Source organism: Triturus cristatus, chromosome 3_2, assembly GCF_964204655.1.
Source record: "Triturus cristatus chromosome 3_2, aTriCri1.1, whole genome shotgun sequence".
NCBI lineage: Eukaryota > Metazoa > Chordata > Amphibia > Caudata > Salamandridae > Triturus > Triturus cristatus.
The window spans coordinates 981,459,542-981,473,126 of NC_140584.1; the positions used below are offsets into that span (position 1 = coordinate 981,459,542).

The 13,585-nt window shown below is 46.0% G+C and overlaps 1 protein-coding gene across 1 annotated transcript in view; it reads right to left on the reverse strand.

Moving 5' to 3' along the window:
- The window catches only part of LOC146858930 (P2X purinoceptor 1-like), a 725,716-nt gene extending 712,373 nt beyond the window's left edge, over window positions 1-13,343 (reverse strand). The window contains exon 1 of the mRNA XM_085649572.1: window positions 12,989-13,343. Coding sequence (XP_085505698.1) covers window positions 12,989-13,209 — 221 coding nt within the window. The 5' untranslated portion in view covers window positions 13,210-13,343. The remainder of the gene's footprint in view (window positions 1-12,988) is intronic.
- Window positions 13,344-13,585: the final 242 nt, after the last annotated feature.

The window sequence follows — 13,585 nt, forward strand, 5'->3', positions numbered from 1 at the left end:
TCTACATCTGTGCTGTATCCCTTCTGGCACAAAAACTATCCTGACTGGAGCGCAGGTACCCTTGCAATATGACACAAGTTTGCCTGCATTGGAGCAAGACAGCCACAAGTGTGCTAGCATTAGGAGAGAGGAGAACTGTACCATATCTTTAAAATGATAATGCAGGTCCCCTCTCTCCCTTTCAATATTTGAAAATATTATGCAGATCTGCTCTCTCCCTTTCACACAATGCAGCACAGAAACTTCACTTCCTGTGTTGCACTGTGCGAACCCTTAGTAAATATGCCCCTTAAAGTAGGTGTCACTTGAATTCCCATTTAGGAATAAAGTTAGGACACTTGGGGCCAGATGTACTACCATTTTTTGCAGCCACAAACGGGAGAAGGTGCTGCAAAATTAAATTGATAATCATCATAGGTTTTGTTATGTTATGTAATGTTAAATTGTGACACAGTTTTTGTCTAGTGGAGCTCTGGCCAAGTACTTGGCTTGATAACACTGTTGGGTCATGGCTTGGAGCTGTCTTTAGCAGAATTATGCCTTATCATAGATAGTAGGTTGGCAGAATGTTGTTCTGTTTGTCTGAGGGAGTCTAGTCCCAGCGGTGTGCCAGGATTTGGGATCAGCACTTAATTTGCAAAACAATTAGTGTAGGGTCTCAAGGTTTTCCACATGCCAGGTTGCTTCATACCAAGGGTTCCTAGCCCTGATTCCACCTCTTGCCCTTTTACCTCCCGAATCATCTTGTCTCTCTATCTCACTTTTGCAGGTTCTTTAGCATCCCTGTGTGTCCCTTTGTCAGTGTTTCTTACATCTCTGTTCCTCCTCCTTTCTCTCTTTTTTCCCTTTCTCTTTCTTGCTCTGGGTAAAAATATGATTATTTTAATTTATGTTTATTTACTTTGTCAAAAAGTATAGCTGTGGTGTATTCACAACTCCATGCATGGAAGGTAGGATCCAGTTATTCACTGAGCATAACCTTTACACTTTCTAACTAGTTTTGCAAACCAAAAATAAATAATCAAACAATATAGGGAAATCAGAGCAAAACAAACTAGCTCATACATGTGTTATGTTACGTCACATCAGCGAGACATACATGAGCATAGCTGGGTGGTGATCAAGCTCACAAGTCACTCAGGTCAGAAGCACATCAGAAGTTGGTCCACAAAGAATAGTCAGCTATGGAAAACTCCCCACGCTTCACCTTCACGGAATTATTTCGTCCATTTTGCCTCTATTGCAAATGAGATAATATCCCATTGATCATATGAAATAGCCTTGGCCAGCACTCTCTGTAGTGACTCATTAGTTGTTATCTCAGCTCTGGACCATTTTCTTACATCCAGCAGCCATGTCTTTTGTTGGGCTTGCTGATCTGAACTCCTTGAATTATCATCATACATGCAGTATTCAGGTGAGTGTTGACTGATTCTTAACAAATTCTCCTCTTTGTGAATACTGTGCGGAATGCATTTCCTTTACTGTCATTGCAATGTTATTGAAAGTGTGATTTCCGCTTCAGTTCGAGACAAAGGTCCACCCCCTCAGAGTTGCGCCAAGTCAGTACGGCGCTGAACCACCCTTATCTAATCCACTATCAATGTCTTCCTTTGTGTAAACAACACTGTCAACCCATCAACTCTGGCTGACTCCCTGTTTTACTTGCCTCATGTGCCTTGGCTGCTCTACCCAGGATCATGAAATGTTCCACACTCAGGCCATGTGCTTCATGAATTGAGTCATATATGTGTAGCCTCCCATCTGAGTATAACTCCCCCACTCTTTCAACTCCTCAGTCTGGCCATGACCATGTGTCATGTTGTTTGGTGACCTCAGTGAGTCTGGGGAGGCACCACAGGGCAATCTCCGGTGAATAAGCCAACTATGCACGCACTGATTTCATGCACCGTTGACAGTGATGGAGCAGGGTTTTCGCAAAAATGAAACCTACTTGGTTTGAACCCTCAGTAACATTTACTAACCGTGTGCAGTGAAAATTATGCGGAAAAGGCCTAAAATGAGGGAAAATGCTACTGTGCAAGCGCATACTAAAGTAATAATAATAGTCCGCAAATGCTTTTTGCCTAATAAAAATAAAAGGACTAATGCTGCTTTTCTGCACATTTGTTAATGTCTGCTAGGGAATAGGTAATAACTAATATGGGTTGCGCAGGGATAAATGTAACCTTGGGTTGGTGCGTAGAGAAAAAGCATTAAAAGTGAATAAATAAATGCCTGTGTTTGTTTTATAGAAGTATAGTTTTCTATTCTGCATGGCAAATAATATGTCAAGGAGTCACCAGAAAATAAATACGTTTAAAAGATGAAAAATCAAGAGTGAATAAGGAGATGGAACATTATTATTATTTTTTTTTTAATATGTTTATTGAGCTTTTTGATTGAAAAGGTAAAAGAACAAATAAGAAAATAAAAAGAGAAGCAAACATTACAACCAATAATAACAAGATGGAACATTATTTTGTCCTTCGAATCCTGAGTGCCTGCCAAAGCTTGTATGAAGGAACAATGCGACAAACAGAGGGAAGCTTCCTCTGTGGAGAGGCTCTCAGCGAGAAAAAGATATACAAAGTTTACAACATTGCCGGAGCAGAGGAAGAGAAGAACGACAGAGGCTTCATTTTGTATTTCCTGGAGTGGAATTTTATGTCATTGATTAAACAAAACAATGAGACATTTAGTAAGATGGACGTGCTGAGAGTAGTGTGACTATACACCCCCTTCCTTAGCCAATGAAATGTGAAGAAAACCTTTAGCTAGATACATATGTGGGCTGGACATTTGGATTTTAGGGTATAATTGAGGTGGCCGGTTGGAGGGGTTAGGAGACTGACTCGTGAGACTGTTGGGAGATCGTTGCTGTTTCCTGTCTACAAATTCCTGACTTAGTGGCCGATTCTGATGGGGTTTGCAAAGCTTCCCGACCAAATAGATTTGGGAATGGTTTCCAACCGAATCGGATCAGGAGCTCCAACCAACCGAGTATGATGCATCCGGATGCTTCCAGATATGATTTGGTTGGACTCTCACTGACTTCAATGGGAGCCTTTGTTCTGACCGAATGCATAGGCTCCAATTGAAGAAAGGGGTGGCTGGGGAAAATCGGGCACCCTGTGGCAGGCACCCCCTGGCACCTGCCACACTGTGCATGGCTGTTAAGGTAAGATCCATGGGTATCCCCACGGGTCCAATTGGGAAGGCTCCAGGGGAAGGGGGCCCAGTACAGGCCCCCAAAGTCTGATTCCGAATGCTGAGTCGAGTTGGACGGGACGATTCGGAAAGTCTGTCCAAATCCAGCATCGTATTCGGTCCTCTGGAAACGCGTCCCATAGAGATGTACAATTCTGCTCCGTACGACTTGGTCATTTCAAATACCATTGGGTTTGGATTGGGATATTCCTAACGCCTAACTCACATCGTACTCGGTCAGTTGAAAATCTTTTCGAGTCAGTTGGAAAGGCACATTCCAGATCCGATTTGGACGGACCAAATGCCGTTAGGAGGCCATCCTAACTGCAAGAGAATCAGGCCCTTAGTCTTTGCCTTATCAAATCTTCTTGAGGGACCTTGCTGCTCTCATGGCCAGAGAGTAGATTTCCTTACTTTTAAATTGGTTAGTATAGGCTGAAATCTGATTTTGCATAATCATTTGTAAAGGTATTTTGTCTCTGAATCTTTTGTCTCTTCGCATTTCCACTCCTTTGTGCATTTTCATTGATATGAATTAGTAATTTTCTCTTCCGATATTGTTCTACTTGTGACGATCTATGATTCATGCTGTATGTTGGTACCAAAGATAAAGAAACATTATTTAGATAACAATTTTAAATTTGCAAATTAGTCTGTCTTTATTAGGAGTAATTTATTCAAGAGGTTTGATTTGCCAAATGTAATCAACTATATAAAGATTGCATTGCCACATTTGGTATATTAGAGATGAGAGTATATTATTGGAGATAGGCAAGTTTGGTTTAGTTTTTGGAAATACACTAACCCAGTGTAAAGAGACTATCTTGGGTAATGGAAATGGAAATTGGGCCTTGTCTTTAGAAAAATTCTAGTCCTGAAACGCTGAATCACCAGCACCATTTTTCCATTTGTCCTGTTCTTGAATGGGAGGTCATCAGCTTCAACTCAACGAATACTGTGAATTCTGCGGCATGTCATTCATCCCCTTCTGGACTTACATCATTATCCAGCCACCTCGCTTGTCACTGTAGTTAACTTGTTAGGTAGTAGCTTTCATATGTATGGTCCCTCATGCCATCATCCTCAAGGGATTGAAAAACTTTCCCCAAAGCCACCCACATCTATTTTTACGCCAAATCAACGATGTAGGAATGTGGCGTATTATGTGGTGATGCTAGTTAGGCTCCACCATGGAATACTATCACGATACCCCAAAATGGTCCTTGGATTCACAGTAATAAACAGTTCTGGTAGTGTGGTAAAGAGCAGTCAGGAGGAACATGTGTTTAGCAACTCTGAGTACCAACATTGATGATAAGTAATTGACTCAGAGGAAATCCAACACCAATTTATAAAATGAACACAGATATTTATATAAATTTAGACACCAAAATGAACAAAACTGGATATGTGTAACCAGAGTTATGGATTTTAGAACAAATCTTAAACAAATGCACTTCATTAATGAAACTTTACCATTGCGGTCAACGCAAACAAGTACTTGTGATAATCGGTCACTTCTAGGTCAAGTTACGTGAAACCCATGGAGGGGTAAGGGGATGCAGGTCCCAGAACCAACTCAGATTTTACCGGAGCGATGAAGCCCGGGTGCATAGTTGTCCTGGTATCTTTGGTGCTGAAAACAGGAGCTGTGTTGGTGCTAAATTTACAGCTTAGATGGTGCTAGGGGAAAAACATATGTAAACGCTTGACAACCGAGCCACAGCAAGGGTCGATTGAAGGTGTTGTGGGGTTCCCTCATGATGCAGAATCAAACAAAGGGGGTGGCAACCAAACTGGTCACCAACAAGCCTTGGTAGCGGTAAGGTGATCAAATCGGTAATTCAATGTCCAGAGATCCTGGAGAACACGATAGCTACCTGAGACTTGCGGAAGGGCAGAATTACATGTCATATAATGCACTGGACTATCTACTTTTGGGCGATCCCACGGAGGGCCCGATGGCCAGTGATTCTTTGGTTCCGGATGGTGGTTTTTGCCTGCGGTGTGCAGGGGACTAGAGCCACTAGCCCAAGGGAGTCTGAGGTGCCTTTGGATTACAAAGTGGTCCCTCTGTCTAGGGGAGTCAGTCTTTGGTCCAGGACGAGTTGCAATCATGCAGATCTAAGAGCATTGCCACCGGTGCAGAGTATCCCACCGTAGGTTTTTACAGGTTCTGTTGTCGTAGTTTCAGTCTCTTCTTTGTCCTCTTGTTGAGTCTTCATAGATCTGAAGTAGGGGTTGGCGGTAAATTCCACTCCGCTGGAGGAGTTTGCAGAGTTTTGCCACTGCGCGCTTCATGGAGTTAGGCAAAAACTCTGCCAACCGCTGGTAGAGCGGAGTTTAATGGCGTGCTTACAGCTAGTCTCAGCAACCCTGCTGTGGGAAGCTTACTTGTGGCAGCAATAGGATTTCTTGGCCCCCAGTGTCCCTCAGCAGTCAAGGGGACTTTATCCCCCAACCAGTAGTGCACCAGGAGGCCCCTTTGCAAAGTGGTTGAGAAAGGGGGCGGGCCTCTGATGACATCTCTGCAATCCCGCTGTGGAGGACATACTTGGGGCACCCACAGGGGTTCTTGGCACTCAGCTACTCTCAGCATCCAGGGGACTTCATTAGGGGTGGCTGAATAATACTCGGTCTGCTCCCGGAACTCCACAGAATTTGGTGGATTTTTTCAGCAACTCTGTGGAATTCCACGGAGTGAAACTCTGCGAGCTCTGCCCATGCCTAATCTGAAGTTCTGGTGTCAAGGGCGCCCCTTAATTCTAGACTTAGAGGCATCGGGGGTGTGGGCTCAAGTTGCCGTTAGTCTACTTGCCTCAGTGGCTTATCCGCCCCTGAGGTGACCACATCCTGGGGGGTTCTCTCCTTTACTATCCAGAACCCTCTATTCTGCCACTTCTAAAAATGGCAGAAACCTTCCTTGGCTGTACAGACTGGGCAGCGCACCGAAGCCTTCTGGTGGTGTACGCCCTCTAACTATCTAATTTTTCCTCCTACCCAGTTGCAAATATGCATGGGGAGGGGGAGATTGGCTTCCATCCCTTAGGAGTAAGCCTACACGTCTATCAGAGGCGGTGAAGGCTTGTAGCTCACCGCTTTGATTTGTCACTTCACTAGCCATTTTGTCCAGGGAAGAGGTGGCACCTCCTTCCTGGCCAGGTCTTTGTTTCTGACTCCTGGGAGTGTTCACACTGCCTGGCAGGAGGTCGGATTCCTGTCTTGGTGATAGCAAGTGTGAGCTGCCAGCCAGATTACAGGAAAGGCTGGGGCAACCAGGTGGGCAACCTCTAATGGAGCCACCTGGGTGCATGCCACATCGACCTCAAAACAGTCATTGTATCAGGGGCGAAGAGGCACGTTGTTTGATATCAAACATGACCATATTCCGCAGTACCATAATGAAGTTGGCGATCTCGATAATGCCCGAGTGTCACACCTGTGTTATCCTATGGACCACCAACACTTCTAGTAGTCCTTAATGGTGAGGGCTACTATAGGGACATATAAACATGCATTTCTATGTCCACACCTTTAATATATTGCACCCTGCCTTCTGAGCTTTAGAAGACATACCTTAGGGGTGGCTGACATAGTTAGGTGCCGATTACGATCCGGTAAAAGAATTCCCCGTACGACTCGTATCCGGCCTTTTTACCGTACGAATCGTACAAGTGCCGTACAAACTGCCAATTACGAATCGCATGGGAAAAAGTCCATACGAATCGCATTGGGAATTATTCCCCACACGTCCTCGGGTCGGAAAATGTGTCCGACACGTCCACGGACGATTTACCGTACAAATGTGAAAAGTGAAGTCCGACCGCGGAATTACGATCCATCCCGTGCGTCCGATGTTACAACCGTATGGAAAAAACACCGTCCGCACCGAACTCCCATAGCAACCATGGAGACATGTGCCCGCATACGCGCCGAACCCCCCCAACCCCCGTACGTACGTGTCGAACCCCCCGTGTATGTACACCCGTGTACGTTCGAGTCGTACCCCCACCCGTGTATGTACACCCGTGTATATTCCAGTCGTACCCCCACCCGTGTATGTACACCCGTGTACGTGTCGAACCCCCCGTGTATGTACACCCATGTACGTGTCGTACCCCCGTGTATGTACACCCGTGTACGTGTCGAACCCCCCCGTGTATGTACACCTGTGTACGTGTCGAACCCCCCGTGTATGTACACCCGTGTACGTTCGAGTCGTACCCCCACCCGTGTATGTACACCCGTGTACGTGTCGAACCCCCCGTGTATGTACACCCGTGTACGTGTCGTACCCCCGTGTATGTACACCCGTGTACGTGTCGAACCCCCCCGTGTATGTACACCCGTGTACGTTCGAGTCGTACCCCCACCCGTGTATGTACGGTGCGTACCCCCCCGTGTACATACACGGGGGTACGACACGTACACGGGTGTACATACACGGGGGGTACGACTCGAACGTACACGGGTGTACATACACGGGGGGTACGACACGTACACGGGTGTACATACACAGGGGGGTCGGCGCGTACATACGGGGGCTGAGGGGGTCGGCGCGTACATACGGGGGCTGGGGGGGGTCGGCGCGTACATACGGGGGCTGGGGGGGTCGGCGCGTACATACCGGGGCTGGGGGGGGTCGGTGCGTACATACGGGGGCTGGGGGGGGGTACGGCGCATACCGGGCCACCTACTCTGGTCGTTTCGCGGCGTACTTCGCTTTTCCGGCACTTTTTGGGTGCCGTGAAAATATTGCCGTCCGGACTGCTGTCGGTTCGAATCGTACTTCCTGGGTCGTGACACGCTGCCTGAAAGCGTCCCGACGTCACGTCGCAGCATTCCCGGATCACATTCGTATGTATATTTTTGTCGGTCGGTGTTTTTTACGATTCGTACGGAAATGGTGTTTCCGTGCGAATCGTAATTCCATGTTTGTAAAGTTTTACGACCGGGTACGAGTCGGACGGAGAAAACGCTCCGACCGACGGTTCGTACCCGGTTTTTACCGGATTGTAATCGGCACCTTAGTGCTGGGATGTGTGACAGGATGGATGAATGAGTGAAAGGAAGGATGGATAGATGATGGGAGAAAGGATGGATGGAAGCATAAATGAAAGGATGGATGGATGAATAAATGGATAGATGAGCAGAGTAAAAGCGTGGATGGAAGGAGCGAAAGGGTGGATGATGGAGTGAAGGGTGGATGGATGGATTAGCAAAATGATGGATGGATGAGTGAAAGGATGGATGGAGGAGAGAAAAAATGGATGAGTGAAAGAATGGATAGATGGATGAATGAAAGGGAGGGTGGATGGATGGATGACAGGACGGATAGATGGATGAGTGAAAGTATGTATGGATGAGTGAAAGGGTAAATGGATAGATGAGCAGATGTTTGGATGGAAAGGTGGATGAATGAGTGAAAGAATGGATGGCTTAGTGAAAGAGTGGATGTATGGATGATTGAAAGGGAGGATGGATGAATGGAGTGAATGAATGGATGGATGATGGAGTGAAAGGGTGGATGGAGCGATGGATGAGTAAAAGGGTGGATGGATGGATAAATAGATAGATAGATAGATAGATAGATAGATAGATAGATAGATAGATAGATAGATAGATAGATAGATAGATAGATAGATAGATAGATAGATAGATAGATAGATAGATAGATAGATAGATAGATAGATAGATAGATAGATAGATAGATACACAGATGCATTGATATGTTTGGATATGGATGGTCGGACGGACAGACTGGTGAAAGACTGAATGATGGATGATAGACTGAATAGATGACAACATTTAAATGTGAATTGGTGGATGTCAACAGGTGGATGAAAGGATGAATGGATAGATTCTTGGATTGAAAAAACAAGAGAGCTCTTCTGGGAAGGGTTGTATTGATGATCTTTGGTTCGAAGTGAGCGGTATTTCAATTTTCTGGCTACTCCCTTGGTCCCCTTCTACTAATTCTTTCTTTCAAATCCAATTTTTCGGAAAATTGCAAACAGGTAAGGATAGAGCATGGTGTTGGACGCCTTTTAAATATCAAGCCCCACGACCACAGCTGAGGGAGTCATTCCACGAAATAGAAAATAATTCTAGGAGGCATATGGGCATTCTGCCCAGGAATAAACCTGTTTTGGTTGTGGTATACTAGGTCTCCAATTACCTGCAATAGCCTGGTGGCTAGCATTTTCCCTAATATTTTGTGTTCTGTGTTCCTCAGGATGCCCATGGGGTAAAAGTCTGATGATAAAAGAAAGAGTCCTAGGGCCCGATTCACAGAACAAACTTAAGACAAAATCCTAAACTTAGTACCATTTTGGTATTCACAGAATGCACTTACTACTTCTGGTATTCACAGAATGAACTTACTACTTTTGCGATTCACAGAATAAACTTACTACTTTTGCTATTCACAGAATGGATTTAAGACTACTAACTTTACGTCCGCACTCGGGCCGGAAATTCCGGCCCGGAGGCGGAGCTTCCGGCCCGGAGGCGGAGCTTCCGGCCCGGAGGTGGGGATTCCGGCCAGTGGCGGATCTCCGCAACTGGCCGGAATCCCCACCTCCGGGCCGGAAGCTCCGCCTCCGGGCCGGAATTTCCGCCCCGAGTGCGGACGTAAAGTTAGGAGTCCTAAATCCATTCTGTGAATAGCAAAAGTAGTAAGTTTATTCTGTGAATCGCAAAAGTAGTAAGTTCATTCTGTGAATACCAGAAGTAGTAAGTGCATTCTGTGAATACCAAAATGGTACTAAGTTTAGGATTTTGTCTTAAGTTTGTTCTGTGAATCGGGCCCCTAGTCCTTAAAAATAAGTGTATTAACACATTACCTGCAACCACTGACACAAATTAAGCACTGCAGGTTTTAGGACCTCCCCCTTTGACTCCATCTGGCAGTCACTTATATGGTTGTGGGATGGTAGGAAGATATGTGTTCTGTCATAAGTGGCATTTTATAATATGTTTCTGGAAATCCCTTTGGAGATGCTCTGAGCACGGTTGGTGCTGGCAAGGAGAATATTGTGACGGTCCTGATTATGAGAATAACAAGTGTGAATTAATCCTTTCTAATGGATTTTTTGTACACTGAAAGCTGAATTGAAGTGTACAAACGCCTCTGACTGAGACCCTGAGAGTTGTCTGAGAGCCTAAAATGAGCTAATTGTTCAATCTATTGTAAGATATTGTTTCCCAGGCCTGTGGTGCCTAGGACCCCAGTTGGTATGGACAAAAGACAATTACATTGGAGGGGCTGAGTCAGTCAATCATAAGGAACTGAAATTACCATAATGATATCAAAATGGAGGCTGAGGGGTTATGGCACTCTCTAACCTGGGTTACTGAAGACAAAAGGGGTCACGTAAAGGAAAAGATTGAGAACCTCTTCTCTAATATCCTATATGCCTCACCATGCAACACAAACTTGATTGTACAGACGTGATTATCCCCTTACATATTCTATTTGTTGATAATCAACTTTATTGCATTTTGGAGAAACAAAACAACCGGTACAGCACATTTGGTCATCAGCCCTTGGCACTTCAGAGTGTGCCTGTGGTGGTTGTGTGCATACATGCATATCGGTCCAGATCTACAATGCATAAACAGTATATTCAATGTGTATAGAAAGACACAAGACCCACTCATCCCAGTTGATCTAGCCATTTGCCCCAGATCTTCTTGTGTTTGGTTGGGCATCCCCGGGCCTAAATCAAGGGTTTCTCCTGGGCAGTTCACCAGTAAACCCTCCTGCGCAAGTTAATTACTTTTGGGGGGTCATGCTGTGCCCATGTCGGGGCGACATTGCACTTGCCCACCATGGTAGCCGTCACCAGGAACAGTTTATCTGCGCGGGACCCATCTAAGGCGACCATGACTCCCAAGATGAGGTGTAGACCAATGAATGGTTTATGGCAAATGATTCATTATAAGTAATGCAAATGATTTATGACCAACGAATGATTAATGACAAATGATTTACGTCAAGTAATGCAAATGATTTATGAGACCAATTTATGACTGTTCATGACACAAATGATTTACGATGCACAAATGATTTATGACACATGGTTTATGATGAGCAACACAAAATGATTTATGATACCCAATTTATGATGGTTCAGAATAATGATTTATGACCCTGGCCAAAAAAATATGTCCAGGGGACTGCAAAATGAGTATGCACATAAGGGTAATAAACTGCGGCCAACAACGACCACAAAAACTACCAGGAGGGTTGGCTGTGTTTGGTAATAAATATGTAAGAAAGTCGCATGCCATCCTGGAGTGAGCACAGTGTGGGTGTTATGCACATCCATAAACCAATGTGTTCTATGCAGTGCTCGAGTGCCCAGCCAGCCAATAGCAACGTGTCTCTCTGCCAGTAGGAGTGCGAGTTGCTAAAACGTATAGGCCATCGTCCGCCCTTTTGGCCTCTTCACTATCCCCAGTAAACATGCCCCTGGAGTGAATGGGACCGTAATCCCTGTAGCCCTCTCTACTCTCGACACTACTTCCCTGTAGTGCCCATGGACCTCAGTGCAGAGCCAAGCAAGATTAGAGGAAATAGGTCCCCTCCTCCCCAGGGCAACCACACTTTGCCCTCCAGTGAGCTCAATCTTGTTCAGTACATGGGGTGTCACATACGTCCGATGGAGTTAATGGAATGTTAAAGTTTGGACCTATTATTATAGGAGACCATGCGGACCTCTCCACATGCATGATTCCCCTATCTCCGCCTCTCCAATGCAGTCAGGCTCTGAATGGGGGATCCTTCGTGTCTCCCTTTAGTGCCTTATAGAAGAGAGTGATCAGATACCTACCCTCTCCTCATGTAAGTTTTTCTAACACTAATAGTGTCTCAAAGCGCTTTGAAGAAGCCAAAAGGGATGACCATAGTGCTATGTCAAGCGACTGAATAAAAACAAGGACTAGGAGAACCTAAAGCAGAAGGAACGGACAAACCAGGGGACTGGAGAAACCAGGGGAGCAGGGCCAGGAGTACTGTTAGAGAATTAGGGTCAGGGGATGAAAAGGTCCAGTACTGGGAGTCCATGAATCAGAAGACCCGGGACTTAAAGGACTGCGTGCAGGAGTGCATGGGAATGAGGACCAGACAGCTCAGGTTGGTCAAAGTCTGATGTTTAAAGATAAATCCTGGTCCCTAAGCAAAAGTGCCAGTGGGCCCCACCTGCAAGCACCGGATCAAAATAAGCCCTGGCTGGTGAGGGCAGCCAGGCCAGCAAGGGTACTTGAGTCTATCTTTTACCCCAGGGTTGCATTCACTCTTTACCTTCTTCCTTTTGACTGGATCACACCACATATGGGGAGAGACTGTGATTATTAACCCACCCAGACCTCCACAGCGCCACCCTGCTGGCATCAGAGTGGACCTCAGCCAGACCACAGACCGTACTTTGTGGCCCCTGAGCAGATTTATGCGAGTACCCATGAGCTAACTGGATGAAAATGGTTCCTGGGTAAATGTACTTTCGCTGGATGAGTGGTGGCTAAAATTATAACTACCCTGCTACGCCATAAATTAGCCCAACTGGTGATCCGATAAATATGTGGTCCAAATCAAAACTATCTGGCTTCAGTCATTTCATCATCAACAGATATTTACATTCGGCATAAAAACCCTGAGAGGTTTAAGGTACAAGAATATTAACTCTCTGTTAACGCCCCCCTCGGCTCCTCCTAGGCCAAGCCTGCTAGACCTGCCGGCAGTTCATTCACATGCACCCCGCCGACACTTACTCACCCCACGAAGTAGACAATAATGACCAGCTGGAAGAGGCGGAAAATGATGCCCAGCAGCTTACTCTGGACCACAACAACTCGACCAGTTTCATATTCACAGAAGAAATCGAACAGCTCGGCCCGGATGTGGTGCTTGACGGCGAGGCTGCTCCGACGTCCACAGGGGGAAGGGCAGCAGGACGGGCTGCCAGACTCGGGCTCTTCAGTGAGGGACCCGTACATTTCTTTCCACCAGACTGTGGCTGTGCGGAATCCCTTGTGGTCCGGTGTATGTCCCGAGAGGGCGGGTGAAAGGCTGCGCCGGTGCACCTCTCGTCTGCAGCACTGGCCCTTGGGCCCACGCTATCCTTGCACCGTCTGGTAGGTGTGAGCCTGAGGGATGCACTCCCTGGGCCCCGGAGGCCTATCAGAGCCCTGATTAGCATAATTAGGAGGCAACCAGAAAAGTCAGTCTACCGGAAAAGTAAGATGCATTGTTTAAATACCTTTTTCAAGAAGAATTTGCATTCTGTTGTAGAAATGTCTGACACGAATCAGGTGTTTTAACGTGGGGATGACTGGCACGAGGGGATTATTTGTTACTTCTAACAACAGCTGT